The sequence below is a fragment of the Schistocerca nitens genome, chromosome 9 (genome assembly GCF_023898315.1).
Source record: "Schistocerca nitens isolate TAMUIC-IGC-003100 chromosome 9, iqSchNite1.1, whole genome shotgun sequence".
NCBI lineage: Eukaryota > Metazoa > Arthropoda > Insecta > Orthoptera > Acrididae > Schistocerca > Schistocerca nitens.
In genome coordinates, this window is record NC_064622.1 from 133,018,385 (window position 1) to 133,034,631 (window position 16,247).

Genomic DNA, 16,247 nt, shown 5'->3' on the forward strand with positions numbered 1-16,247 from the left:
TACTGTCAAGCTGTGGCCAAAGGTGAATCTGCTTATACCCATTTGCTGAGGATACTATTGTTTAGCACTAAGTATCCATTTTTAATGTTGACTTTGCAGCTAATGCTGTGTGGATCACCCCCTTTGCACCTCTAAGAATTATGTAACCTGACATTGGCTCTCAAACATATCTGTCTGCTTCAATCTTCACATGCATAATTCTTTCATCTGTATCTACCTTTTGTCCCATGCCAATCACTATTATTGCTTTTCTCCAATTCAATGTCCTCTTTGCACTCGTTTCCTACTTGTTGTTGTCTCTCACTCAGTTTGTCTTCCTATGCTTTGTTTCTCCATATCCTGGTCACTCCCATTTCCACATAGAAAGAAAACTCATGACAGTTTGTATGGTAGCAATGCCCAATTCCACTTGACAAAGATTTTAATGTGTTTTTTGGGTTGCTGGTGCACCCTATTAGTATTGTGATCAACCAACCATTTTTCTTCTATCAACTGTCTTTTTAATGCTATTAACAGGACAATGGTATGAACAGATGTACTGCAGAATGTAGTGAAATTTTTTTATTAATTTTACTGTAGCTACATGACCTTTGTTTTCTGTTTAAACAAGAGTGGCTACTCATATAACAGTACCACAATCTTGAAACAGAGGATTGAAGACCACACTGTTTAGCACTCAACAATTTTATATCCATCTGTCCACCACATCCAACATACTTGAGCTTAGGAAGAATTGCCAACCTCTTTTTTGGCATCCATCCTCTGTGCTGAACACCTGGATGGTTTCCTTAATATCAAGGTTTTTAGAAAACTACTTAATTACAGTTTGTGTTGTCATATTTGTAACTAATTATAGATTGTAAAACAAAATTAATCAGGTTTAGTGGTTATGCTATGATATATGAAAAATATTCTGCTTTAGGATATCGTGACTGGATTTACTACAGTCTTTTCATTCTATTTTCTGCATCTCTGCTCACAGATATCAGTATTTTTAGTTGATTTCTGGTAGCAAGTAGAAAATAAATCTCAGTAAAAAATAGTTTACAAAAATATATTTGCTTGTAGTAAAATTGTCAAATTTTTGTGCATCAAAATTATCACTTGCAGCCAGCCAACAGTGAAATTTAAGTAATGTAATTATTATGAGGCTTTAATTTTTTAAAAATTTGCACAATACATGCTGAATTCAATGTTCTGCAGTGTCTCTATAGTCTGTAGTAAGGTTTAGTAACTAGATGGCCACAAAAAGGTTTTTTTTCTATAGTAAATCAAATGGAGATGTGCACACTAAGTAATTATTATAGAATTACGGGTAGGTTTCAGTTTATTAACATGTATGGCAAAGCACTATCCATAGGTTCCATCAACTTTTGTACTTTGTATGGCACATGTACTTTCTTTTAAACTGCTACTGCCATCAGATTCTTCCTGGAACATAGACAGTACTAAACACATCACCCACAGTTACTGATATATTTTATCAGTTGTCACGTCACAGCACAGCATGTAACCACTATCATGGTTTTTGTCTTCTTCATAATATTGTAAGTGCATTGAAGGTTTGATCAACAGTCACTATTGTCTCTTAGTTTTCAGGATCACCTGAACATAAGAAGTAAATCACACTTCTGTTATGGTCAGTATACCTGTTTCTGCATTATTTTCAAAATCCAGTCCCGGAACTGTGCAACATCTGTGAAGACAATGTATTGCCTCAAGTCACAGCTTCCCGTTTCAGGATCACGCAGAGAGAGGCTTACAATTCCACGCAGAAACCATTGTCTTCCACTTTCTCCATCAGAGGGAAGGAAGAGACCACCTCCACTGTCACCCGAACAGGGCCCTGTCTCTGTTGACAATAGAAAGCAAAAGTTGTACACGTCACAAAATATTCTTAAAAGCATAAGCTGCATCAGTGACGGCAAAGAAATTTGTAACATGCTTCACATACACAGCAAAGAAAGGGAAACATATCTTTCTACACAGGGTGTCCAGGAGAAATGATCAATATGACAAGAACACTCGTTTGTAGCAAGACTACTCATGGACATATCCTCTAATACAAATGGTTTCCGAGATGTAACACATTTTATGTCACTTTGGTATGCTTTTCTTGCGCAAATAAAAAACTGTGACCTGTAGCAAAAATGTGTCTCAGTATGAAATTGAGCTACATTAAATTTCCAGCACAAAAGGTCCTATTCATTTTTTCTCTAGGACTAATCGTCTGCATGAAGAGAACAAGAAAATACTGAAAATATATGACATACATATGCTATAGCTTAGGTAGTTTCTCAACTTGATAAACCACAAGTGGTATATATAAAATTGTTCATCCTGACTCCTTCTACATTATTGTAATATGTTGACACAATGACAGTAATTGTGTTCTATCTTAGACACCATTTGAAATAGGGCATAAGTCCTCGTGAAACTTGTTTGCTTTAAATGACTGCATTTGTCAAACTGGCCATTCCACCCAGGACATATTGTGTATGTGATTGCCTGTGCCATATGACACCCTGTCATTTCATGCTACCATAATGTTAAGTTATTAATTAATTATCATTAGTTACTTTGTTCTGTATTACATAGTAAATAAGTGTATTAGTGCATATTCTAGTTCAAATAATAAAAGTTTCACTTTTCCACTCATATTAATTATTGCAAGTGAAAAGTTTTTAAGAAAGAAAGTCATACACTCAGTTTAAATTTGCTTATGATGAAACAGGATAAACTCCATGCGGCTTTATTTGTTTGCATTTGTATTTCATTTAAAAGGCTAAGTTGTCAAGAATTTTGTGGTAACCTACAGGAGTTACTGCGGGTTTGATTTTGATTAAGCTTATGTGTGGACATTCAGTTTATAAAGTTGGTGGACCTAATTGATTTATGCTTACCTGTTATATAAACTTAAGTGTAACAGGCCACTAATATCTGGAAATGCATATAGATTTGCAATTATTTAGAAGGGGTGATCAGGAAGTTTCCATTCTAAGGCCACACTTAGCTCTTGCCTACATATCAGTTCTTACATACCAGCATCAGAGTCATGCTGGGTTGCATGTATGCTGCAGCAACACTTGCAAATACAAACTTTTCAATTGCCCCTTATGTAACAATATGAGCATGTGCGACAAATGTGCATGTTGCTGCATATTAGTTAATAGGTTGACACTGATGTGCACAGATTGTGAACTGCAGTTTACCTTGAGTGGAACAGAAAACAGGATTCTAAATGAGGCTCCCTCATCAATATGCATAGTATATTTAAAAGATATGAAGACTGAAGAACAGAAAATGAAGTTTTGTGTCCTTCAGCCATAAACTGAGGACATTTAAACTGAATTACAGAAATTGTTAAATTGTTGGGGAAGGGGGGAGGAGAGAGGAGGGAGGGATGTGGGAAAAGGTAACAGAATAAGGCAAAACGGGAGCTCCAGAACAGATCTAGCTTCTAACTTGTTGAAGAGGAGAAGCCTCATTCAGCTGTACATTGAAGTATGGCACTGTTGACATTTAATAAGAATTTAAGAGATGTGTCACAAGCTGAGCTGTGTAGAAAAAGGGAGATCATGCCATAGCTGCCATGAGTGGGATTTGGGTGAACAGCAGTAAGAAAAACTATGATCGATGTATCAGATCATAAGTACTGTAAAAGATAGTGCTACCCTCGGTCAGGTAATAGAAGATATTGACGCACTGACTAGGGATTTGAGTTGTGGTGATTTACTTTGTTCACTTTCCGTGACTGCAGGAGTCAGCGAATATCAGTGATCAGCGAATATCAGTGATCAGCGAATATCAGTGATCAGCGAATATCAGTGATCAGCGAATATCAGTGATCAGCGAATATCAGTGATCAGCGAATATCAGTGATCAGCGAATATCAGTGATCAGCGAATATCAGTGATCAGCGAATATCAGTGATCAGCGAATATCAGTGATCAGCGAATATCAGTGATCAGCGAATATCAGTGATCAGCGAATATCAGTGATCAGCGAATATCAGTGATCAGCGAATATCAGTGATCAGCGAATATCAGTGATCAGCGAATATCAGTGATCAGCGAATATCAGTGATCAGCGAATATCAGTGATCAGCGAATATCAGTGATCAGCGAATATCAGTGATCAGCGAATATCAGTGATCAGCGAATATCAGTGATCAGCGAATATCAGTGATCAGCGAATATCAGTGATCAGCGAATATCAGTGATCAGCGAATATCAGTGATCAGCGAATATCAGTGATCAGCGAATATCAGTGATCAGCGAATATCAGTGATCAGCGAATATCAGTGATCAGCGAATATCAGTGATCAGCGAATATCAGTGATCAGCGAATATCAGTGATCAGCGAATATCAGTGATCAGCGAATATCAGTGATCAGCGAATATCAGTGATCAGCGAATATCAGTGATCAGCGAATATCAGTGATCAGCGAATATCAGTGATCAGCGAAGCTCTTGTCAGCTAGCGTATCATCACATTACTCCACTGCCCACGCTGGTAACTTCTGCTGCAAGTACACCTTTGATCCCCTTGCTTTCCATAAACCTTGTATTCTTTAACTGTCATGAGAAGGAATCTTTGCTTCTGCTTAAATGAGTCAACTTCTCCCAACCACGCTCTTGGCAGTTCAGTTCTCACAGTGCCATGTAGCTTGTGACTTTAGCTACTACACCTCACCAGAGTTCATTTTATCTATGAAGTTTCATATCCAGAACTATTTTACCATAGATTCTCACCATCCAGTATGCAAAAGGTACTCTACTATGTCTTCCATGGCCCAGTCTCAAGCAGATCTCAGTAAAGACTGATGCTGGATGCCCAGTTTGTCCTCTCTGATATCAACACTGGATTAATAAGTGAGTGCAGTGCACGCCAGTCCAGTGTAGTTGCAAGTATGTGCCAGATGTACCAGGTGACTATTTTACCCATTTCATGCCCAGTTATTTTTGGCACCTCTTTACCACCAAGTGTGCCCTGAAACATTTCTTTCCAACTGTGCTGGCTTCCTTTACTGCCAGACACATCTGTTTCGCATCATAAATTAAATATGGCATCTTTTTATTGTCCAAACTTTTTAGCATGCTGTTAAGCATGAGGTACGAACAGTACCAATTGATGATCCAATCCACCTTCATGTAGTAGGCTTCCTATACATTGATTTCAATTTAATATTTGTTAGCTTTAATTTTTGGAACTACAAAATATTAATCATGTTCCATCAATATCTTTTATGATGGTTTTATTCAGCATCTATGTTGGCCTAGTGCAAGATCCCAAGTCCCAGACATTGTCATGACAAACATTGCAAGTTGTCGCTAATGTTTACCTTGTTTCCGAACTACACCACCAAGAGCCAAGACTCAGTAATTCTGTAACTTAAATTCGTTACTCTTCTAAACTTTCTCTTTTGTTGTAGTAGCTACATCTCTGAAATAAAGTAGTGATTACTCTCAATAAAACCAATCTAACTTCCATTTCTAGGCCCATGAGTTTCATGCCAACCATCTTACATGTTCCTTTCAGTGTATTGTATTTTTTATATCCGACAGTGGCTGCTGTTTTAAGCAGAGCCACCACCAAGATATGCACATCATATGGTGGCAACTGGTGGCAAATATTTGCTGCTGAATCTGCGGCCCAGATTTGCGGCATGGTTCATTTCTTGCCATACACTGTAGCTGTTTATATTACACCACTGCACACCCAACTTAGTTTGTTTCTGGTCTCAACTGCTTACTGATCTGGAACTGTTTTATTACTGTGCTGACTTCACTACGTCACTGAACTTTTTAGTGCTTCATTCACTTCATGAACTCAGCCTAATGCGGACTTACAGGAACATGTGTTTTTTTTTTCCTGTGGTTTGGTTTACCCACTGGATCAAGTTACGATAAATAGTTTCTACTCATCCCATGCAGGACAGAAAAGTACTATCATGATTTTATTTACTTGTTCAAATTTGCATACACTTAGAAGTGAGAAGTGTGCTTGCAGTGCTAGGAAACAGATCTGATTTCTGTAGTGCTAGTAAAAAAAAAAAAAAAAAAAAAAAAAAAAAAAAAAAAAAACCCACCTAAGTCATTCTGTCAAAATAAAGAGGTCCAGGTATTGATAGTAGGGGTAGCAGACAATAGACTAGTATGGAAAACAATGAAAGAGCTAGATGCTGTGTTGTATCAAAGTTCTGCTGTGGCACTATCCAACACTGAATAAATGTAACCATAAGATGAGTTAACCAAGAAATGATTGAGTTTCTGCTAACTTTGGGCTCACATTGACACTGCACCAGTCACAGATATTGGGAGGTGGAGGTTCCAGACACAGCGTACACGGTAACAGGAGTCTGAAAGATAGGTTAGTTTAACTGATAGCTGAAAATATAATAGAGGTCAATGTCATCAGTGGTACAATCCCTGTCATTACAGTTGTGAGAAGTAAGCCTTTTTTTTTCTTTAGTCCAAATACCGGCCCATTTTCAGGAGGGGTCCAGATAAATTAAGTGACACACAAAAAAGAAACTTGCTTGAATAAGTTTACTGTAATGAATTACAATGTTTGAGGAATAAAAGAAGTTAATGAACTTGTTTGTTTATACAATATATAATGTTAAAAGGAAGTAGGGTATTATGTCAATCTGAGCACCAAATAAATACATAAATACAGAACTCCACCTTTTAAACACTGAAGATTATAAATTAGCAGCCTGTTTCAGCAGGGAAAGTATGGAGAATGTAGGAGTTGTCACATATGTTAAAAATAACACCAAATTCAAATCTTTGAAACCAGTAGTTTCTGTTTGGATCCAAAACTGTAAACTTATGCTGGTGAAATGCTAGTACAGGGGGAATCATTTATAATTATTAGACTATAATATCTCTGGTGGGAATCTGGCAAATAGGCTCAGAAAAAAATTGAGTCACTATTACGGCACCTAACAGACCAAAGAAAGGAAATGACACTGTGTGAAGTTTTCAATACTAATTTTCTGAATATTTCAGATAAAAGAAACAATTTGGAAGTGTTAACTTAACATTTATAAATTGAGTCCTACTGTTAATTTTCTGATCAAAATTACACAGAAAAGTGGTATATTAACAGACACCATTTCTATAGGTAAACACTTAACCAATGATATAAATGTTTAGACAGTAGTGAATGGCCTCTCTGACCGTACTGTACAACTAACTATTCTAAATAACTTAATTATAATGAAGTGAGAATAGAAAATAGAGTAATTAATAAACATACATCATAAAGTTCCATGGTAATCTTACAGGAAGTTGACTTAAGAGATGTGTTATAATGTGACAAATATACATTAAAAATTTAGTTTGTTTATAAATGTTTTCTACCAAACTTTAACAGCTGCTTTCCAAAGAAAACAATGTATGGCACTAGTAACATATTTATTTATTTATTTATTTATTTATTTATTTATTTATTCTTTGCCCATGGACTCCAGCTGAAAATCCAGCTGAGAGTATTGGGTGTGTCATACAATAGACTATTAACATCAAACTTGATTTCATTATATATACATGAAACAAATAATTAAACAGAAATAGTTCATAAGCATACAATGGTATTACATGTTTCACATTATATATACACACAAATCCAAACAACATACAAAAATGATAATTTTTAAAGGTACATTTCAGTAATGATATAACATATTTAAACACCATCTAAGTATTCACTCAAACTGTATATACATTTCTCTGTGAGATATAGTTTAAAATGATTTTTAAAACATTTTAGGTCTGTTTCTTTTTTAATGATTTTGGGGAGTTTAGTAAAAAACAGACAGTTTTAGATTTCTGTTTATCATGTAATAATTTTCATTTCCTCTTGTACCGTGTTTGTGTACATCTTTATTTAGGAAGTGTTTATCGCTTGACCTTACCACCATTATGCTTTGGTATATGTACAGTGAATATACTGTCATAATATTAAAGTGTACAAAAGCATGCATACAGGTCTGTCTTGGTGGTATTTTTGCAATGCACCTCACTGCCCTTTTCTAAATTGTGAATATTCTTTTTAAGTAGCCAGCTTGTGCACTTCCCCATATATGAACTGAATAAGACAAATGTGGGAAGACAAGTCCAAAATACATTGATCTGAGGAGTTTATCATCCACAGTCTTAGCTGTTTTATGCATGATAAAGATCTGTTTGTTTATCTTTTTACACAGTGCATCTATGTGCTCCTCCCATGCCAAATGTTTGTCTATTATAGTTCCTAGAAAATTTGTGCTGGTTACTTCTTTAATAGTCTTCCCATTTATATTAACATTTATATTATAATTTTCACTTTGCTTGGTCTGAAATACTACATTCATTGTTTTAGACTGATTCATAAACAGGTTGTTTTGTGTTAAATATTTATTTGCATTTTCGATATTCAGGAGTGCTTCCTTCTCAAGCTCCTCCTTTGTGTCAGCTGTGCAAATAATTGTTGTGTCATCGGCATACATTATAAGTTTCTGATTTATATAGCTAGGGAAGTCATTTACATAGAGTATAAATAGTATTGGCCCAAGCACAGACCCTTGCGGCACACCGTGTTTAACTGTTTGCAATTCTGATCTATAGTTTGTTATATTTCCCTCACTAGTATGTCTGATTTCTGTGCATTGTTTCCTATTTGTAATGTATGATTTAAGTATGTCATAGCATTTTCCTCTAATTCCATACTGATATAATTCCATCATTAATTTTGAATGGTTCACACAATCAAATGCCTTAGATAGGTCCATAAAAATCCCACAAGTCTTTTGTTGCCTGTCAAGTAAATTAAGAATGTGCTCAATTATATCTGTTGATGCTGTTTTTGTTGACTTCCCCTCTCTGAAATCATGTTGTGATGAATGCAGTATACTGTACTTTGTTATAAAACTTACAATTCTATTCTTTATTATCATTTCATAGATTTTAGCAAATGTTGAGATCAATGATATTGGCCTGTAATTTCCTAATCCATCCCTGTTCCCTTTCTTAAATATTGGCTTCACTTTACTTACTTTCAGTGAATCTGGAAATATACCTTCTTCTATCGCAGCATTCAGCATGTGTGTCAATGGTTTTAATATACATTCTCTGCATTCCTTTATGAGATGTGATGTGACACCATCCAAGCCAGATGAATGTTTAATTTTAAGTTGTTTTTATTAGGTTTGTCAGTTCTGTATCTGTTGTAGGTATGAAAACCATAGTATGATTTGTATGTGGGGGGGTTAACAATTTACTTAGTGCATTTGTTTTATTTTGTCTTATTAATTCGTCTGCTACAGTGATATAATATTTGTTAAAAGTATTGGCTATTTCTAGAGGGTTTGCGTTGCTTTTCCCACTCATCAGTGGGCAGATGTCCTCTGCCCAATTTGTTACTTTTCCTCTCTCTTCATTAATGAAAGACCATAAACCTTTTGAGTAGTTCTTTCCCTTATCTATAGACATCCTGATGAATGATGCTTTAGTTTCTCTGATAAAACTACAGTACTCTTTTTTTTTATTTTATACAGTGTGTTGTAGGCCTCAGTATTTTTTTTGTTTGGAGAGGTCATAATACACTCTCAGATTATTTCTGGCGTGGATTACTTCTCCAGTCACCCAGCTTTTCTTTTTTTGTTGCTGTTTGACAAGCCCTTTACTAACAGGACATGTAAAATTATAATAATAATTGAATAAAGAAAAAACTGGTTCCATTTGGTGTTTGCATCTTTAGCTGCATATATTGTTTCCCAGTTTTCTGCCTCCAACGTCTTTTTTAGCAGATTTATGTTATGTGGACATATATATAAAGAAGCCTTACTTTAGAATGGGAATTAAAAAACCATGTACAAGTAAAAGAAATATGAATTGTTTAGGACAATGCATAAAATAAAGGAAAGGCAACCACTAACCCATAAACAATGCATGGAGCACATAAACACTTAATAGAAAATGGCCTTCACACTAGCTTTTGAGCATTAGTTTTTTTCTGGCAGAAGTACACACATTCACTCACACAGACACACAGACTGATACATTTGATGGTTATGACAAATAGAGATGTAGGACTGATTTTATGGAAAGTGATAAGGCTACCAAAAATTCTATACAATGTCTAAAATTAATAATTCAGATAATACAATTAGATCAATATGGGCAATAATGGAATGGGAAACCAGAAAATCAGTTATTAGAGAAAAGAGCCAAATAATAAATTATAGCAGTGAGGTAGCCAATGTATATAATGATACTTCCTAAAATAGTTTGTAAGACTGGCATAAACAGTTCAAGAGATAAAGCAATGGAATACATGCAAGAAGAAATGTCACGTACCAATGGGTAGATTACAATTACTCCGTGACCTGCAATCTCTCAATACTCTCACAGAGTTTATAATATATTGTTTAAAATATTAAAATCCTGTTCTTACCATATAGAAAAACTATTCTTTCACACATGCAATACATCATAATCACAGTGTGTATTACCATGCAGACTGACGTGCTATTGTCAGACCCCTTTACTAGAAATGTAACAAAACAGATACTAGTGACTTCTCAAAGATACTGGAAAGATTATAAAATGCAAAAAACCACATCACACCTCCAAAATAAGGTCACATCACACCTCCAAAATAAGGTAACCAGCAAGTCTCAATTTGGACTTCAAAAGCATCTCTCTACAGAACTTGCTATTTTTTTTATTCACAAATCAAATTATGCAGAACATAAATGACAAAATTTTGCCAGCTGGTGTTCCTGTGACTTGTCTGAAACATCTGATTGTGGTAAGATGGGGGGAGCAAATTGACCAACTGGTCAAAAAACTTAGCACAGCATGCTTTGCCCTGATAACTATTTCTCACCTTGACAGAGAAATATTGCTTTTGCATATTTTTCGTATTTCCTTTCTTTACTCTCCCATGGTATTGTCTTCTGGGGAAATACTGCAGGAGTTGAAAAAGTCTTCAAACCACAAAAATGAGTAGTGAGGTTAATATGTGGGGTCTCTAACAGAACATCCTACAGAGGTGTCTTTTAAGACTTTTAGGATACGAGGTGCTGTCCAAAATTTTCAGGACTGGTGCTGCCATCTGTTGAAAACCTTACCTTTGGACTAATGGTCACCACCACCCTCGAAATAGTTCCCATCTGCATGTACACACCGGTCCCAGCACTTCTGCCACTGGTCAAATGTTTTCTGGAAGTCCTGTTCTTTGAGGGTGTTTATCACCGCCAACGATGCTTCTTGAATCCTCTCTAGTGTGTCGAACCGACAGCCTTTCAACTTGAGTTTCAGTTTTGGGAATAGCATGAAGTCACAAGGTGCCAAATCTGGTGAGTACAGTGGGTGGGGCACAGCTGCCATGTTGTTTTTTCCAAAAAGGTCCTGGTGAGCAAGGAATTGTGACAGGGCGCATTGTCATGATGCAGCAGCCAGTTCCCTTGACGCCAAATTTTGGGCCGTCATCACTGCACGTTTTCATGGAGCCATCACAAAACGTCACAGTAGTATGCAGAATTCATGATGATCTTGCTCTTCACTTTGCTCTTCACCTCTCTCGCTTTTTGGGTCTTGGAGAGCCACTCAAACACACGTGTACAGCTTGTGCTCTGTCCCCCAAACATTTGTTGAATCATTGCAAGGGTCTCCATAGCACTTTTCCTGAGATTCACACAGAGCTTGATACACACACGCTGTTCTGTTCACAGATCCATCGTAAAATTGCCACACACCAAACACAGAGTACTACAGAAATCACTGTGGACACGTAACACATTCTCCTAGCTGAATGCCACTCCACACACTAATTCATCAGATATGTAGCTCTCACCATTTAGCAGTGCAAAGATCTACTACTCCTACTTTCCAGATGGCAGCACCAGTCCCAAAAACTTTGGATTCCACCTCGTATTTACTGTTACAAATCAATACACATACTCACTGATGATGTTTGTAGCCAGCAACAAGGAATTATTCCAGAACTGTGACATTCACAAGCATAACACAAGACAGGGGAAACATTTCCACCAAGGCTCTACAACTCTCACAAAACTCCATATGGGAGTAATGGAGTCAGGAATAAAAGTCTACAACAAGCTTCCCATTGAGACAAAAAAAATTAATAAAGTATAGGTATTCAAAAAGAAACTAAAAATATTCCTCAGAGAACAAACTTTTTATAAAGTGAATGAACTCCTACAGAAATAAGGCATCCTTTTGAGTGAAAACAGAGGAAACCACTTAACAAAAATAAGAAAGTCTTAAAAGAAAATTTTTAGGTATGTTAAGAAGACAAAACTGTGTATTCCCAACATAAATTATAATGATAAAATGTAGACCTATTTATATCACAGGTTAAAATGTGTACTACCACTTATTCTACAGTATTCTGTATTCACTTGGAATTACTTATGTGATGAAGATAAAAATTTTGTATTTTAATTTAAATCAAACTGACAGAATGCAATTTTTTATTTATTTGTATGGAAGTGAAACATGGACGATAAATAGTTTGGACAAGAAGAGAATAGAAGCTTTCGAAATGTGGTGCTACAGAAGAATGCTGAAGATTAGATGGGTAGATCACATAACTAATGAGGAGGTATTGAATAGAATTGGGGAGAAGAGGAGTTTGTGGCACAACTTGACAAAAAGAAGGGACCGGTTGGTAGGACATGTTTTGAGGCATCAAGGGATCACAAATTTAGCATTGGAGGGCAGCGTGGAGGGTAAAAATCGTAGAGGGAGACCAAGAGATTAATACACTAAGCAGATTCAGAAGGATGTAGGTTGCAGTAAGTACTGGGAGATGAAGAATCTTGCACAGGATAGAGTAGCATGGAGAGCTGCATCAAACCAGTCTCAGGACTAAAGACCACAACAACAACATTGTGGCAATGGGGTAAAAATGTGTATTTCCATTCATTCTGCTATTTTAAATACTCACTAGACCTCACACCAGTAAAATGCAGGTTGTAATATTGGTCATAATCTTTTGTTCATAGAAAATAAATATAGCTCTCTGAGACTGCAGACGTATGTGCAAGTTGCATTTACGCACACACACGCGCGCGTGTAAAATGCAGGTTGTAATATTGGTCATAACCTTTTGTTCATAGAAAATAAATATAGCTCTCTGAGACTGCAGACGTATGTGCAAGTTGCATTTACGCACACACACGCGCGCGCGCGCGCGTTCGCGTTCGCGTGCGCACTGCTGACAAAAGCCTTAATGGCTGAAAGCTTTAATTGTGTGAATCTTTTTGTTGTGCCTGTCGCGACTCAGCTTCTCCTCTATGTGTTGAGTAGCAACTTTCCTTCTCTGGTATTGCTACATTCCATCCTGGATTTTCCATTGTTTGCTATTTTTAATTATGTTGCATGAAAACTGGAGTGTCACATTAAAAATCTCAGAGGCATACAGAATGAAACACATCTCTTCAGAACAGGAAACAATCACTAAATATTTACCATAGGGGTCAATATTTGGTCTGTCCTTCTTGTTACTCAAAGCTGAGCTGTCGATGTACAAGAAGCAGAAATAATTTTATTTGCTGACAGTGCAACCTACTGAAAAATTTCAGCACTTGAAAATGTAAATACTTATTCTTAATAATTAATTGATTATTTACAAATTCTGTGAAAAGACTGCCACTAAACTCTGACAAAACACAATACAGGCAATTCTCATTCATTAGAACTAACGAATGAAAGAAACTGAAACAGAATATCTAAATTCTTAGATGTTTATATTGATAATAACTTGAAATGAAAGTCACATGTTGCAGACTATCTTAAACATTTAAGCTCTGCAACTATTGCACAACATTAATATCAGAGTTTAGGGATGAAAACAGTTGTTTTCTTTCTGTTATTCTCATTAACAAATTTTTTGTATTTATTGTACAGTCTACCATGTGGAGACTTCTTTGATGTAGCCTTCCACACCATGGATCATTTACAATGAAGTACTGCATCCTACTGTCATCTGAAACAGCTTACCATACTGAACCCTTGGTCTCCCTGTACAATTTCTATCTCTCACATTTACCTTCTCAAACAAATGACTATTCTCTGATGTTTCAGAATGTATCCTTAAAACCATTTCTTTCTTCTAGTCAAGTTGTACCGTAAACTGCATTTCACCTCGAGTTCACTCATCACCTCTTTGGTAGTTACTCTGTTTCCTTCTTGTCCAAACCATGTAATAGTACAGACTGGTGTAGAATCTGATCCCATTAATTTAATGAAGAACTCAGTACAACTAACAAAATTATTTAAACTTTTGTATTTACTGTGAACTGTGGTTGTCTACCAATTTTGATGTATGTTTAGGGTGTAAATGAAGTATACTAAACATTACTCCAGCAGATACCAAAATTCTTCTTCTTTTCTTTAAAAACTGGTTTTGGAAAGTTCTAGAAGGCATCATAACAATTTAAAATTAACTTGAAAGAAAATTAGGAAACTTCTGTCAAACATATGACTGTAGAAATTTGCTGATATTATGTTAAAGACTCGGGAGGATGTTAGTCAGAAAAACACCTGTATAATTAAAATATAAAGTAACTCTTTTCTGCACTAATTGTTTACAAATGGTATTTATCTATTTTTCAGTCTAAAGATGTGTTGGTATTGAAATTATGTTTATATCAGATTTGTCATCATATTTTACAGTAATGAATCTGGTATTCAAATTGCCAAGGTTTTATAAGCATTTATTGTAATTCAAAATATGTAGTCATTTAAGTAATACTATGTAATATGGTAATTGTTACATGTGCTTTATACTGTGGTGTCAGCACATGCCATGTGTGTATTTCAGAGGATAATCAGTGTTAGGTCATTTCAAATATGTTACTGAAAAGTCACAATGCTTAGCTTTCTGTTGGCAGGGGTGACCTTTCTCAAATATACTGATTAGCTCATAGGGTTTTGCATGCTGTGAACTGTAGTACTAACATATTTTAATTATATATTTTAAAATTATGAGTGCCCTAATGGAAATCAATTACATCTAGGTAAACAGAACAACCAAAAAAAACAATAAATTCAAGTGAAATTAAATCTAAATAATGTGTTGTGACTTTCATGTGACTGTCACAGGCCAATAGATAAACATATTGAAAACAAGATAGAGACTTAGGAAAAAACCTTGTCTATTTATGGGAATAGAAAAACTTCACAGAGGGAAGAATCCACCATATTATGTCACAAAGTGTAATCAGCTGTTGCTTGCAGTTCATCCATTTGAAGTTTACATAGTACCTCATTTAATGTTTGTTATTTGCTTAGACGTTAGTGAGCCAATTTACATGTTACCAGTGTTTGCATGACTCAATTCCTATATATGTCTTTACCTCAATTTATATTGATCTGATGAAACTACTAGTGGCACTAACCATTCCGAAAGCCTCCACAGAACGTCCGTTCATTGGCGAGGAAAATAAAATCCTTCCGGCTGTTTATGCAGTCTTCTCTGGACACAATAGGAACATTTACCTTGCGCGGTAAATCAGTGACTCTGTTGCCCAGTTCATCCCGGCCCCATCCAACAACCTAATGTAACATTAAAATGTCGTATTACATACATGTAACATTTTAACAATAAAATATTATTTTAATAACTAAATATTAGAGTAAAAATCCAAGCATTAAGCAGATCAAGATAACAACAAGCTGTTCTCAACCCAAAAGTTGGTTTGCTTCATTAGACATGGCACTGGCTGTGGTATGCCCTTGTTTTCCTCCAGTACTAACACACCTTCTCTTCAAATGAACAGCTCAACCTCAGTTCAGCTCAGCTAATGGAATCAATACTAGATATCAGAATGATCCACATAAAGACTTTTTTTTATTTATTTAGTCCTCCTAATCCTACATATATACACAAAAGCACATTTCATTATCAATGTGGCAAACCAGTACCCTCACTAAAGAATAATTTACATTATGTACAAGTGCGGAAGAGTGAATTATGCAGACTCAATAAGAACAACAGCCCAGATTTCTCTGAGACTTCTGATATATACATCACAAATAAGTGCTTGCCAGTCATACAAGTGAAAAAAAGTTGTAAGGATCATAGTGTTTACAGTGATGAAACCCTTTCATCATGATATATCGCCAAAGGCACACTCAATTGGCATGCGACAGACAATCAAATAAGTAGTGCTAAGGTGAATAACAGCTCTGAAGGTAATCAGTCTGATCAACATGCAGCTACTCCTG

General features: G+C 35.8%; 1 protein-coding gene across 1 annotated transcript in view; it reads right to left on the reverse strand.

Annotated features, from left to right (window-relative positions):
* Positions 1-1,429: 1,429 nt before the first annotated feature.
* Positions 1,430-16,247, reverse strand: part of LOC126204054 (serine protease gd-like) — a 145,106-nt gene continuing 130,288 nt past the window's right edge. The window contains exons 7-8 of the mRNA XM_049938477.1: positions 15,419-15,575; positions 1,430-1,852 (exon numbers count right to left, since the gene is read on the reverse strand). Of these exons, the coding sequence (XP_049794434.1) occupies positions 1,641-1,852; positions 15,419-15,575 (369 nt within the window). The 3' untranslated portion in view covers positions 1,430-1,640. The remainder of the gene's footprint in view (positions 1,853-15,418; positions 15,576-16,247) is intronic.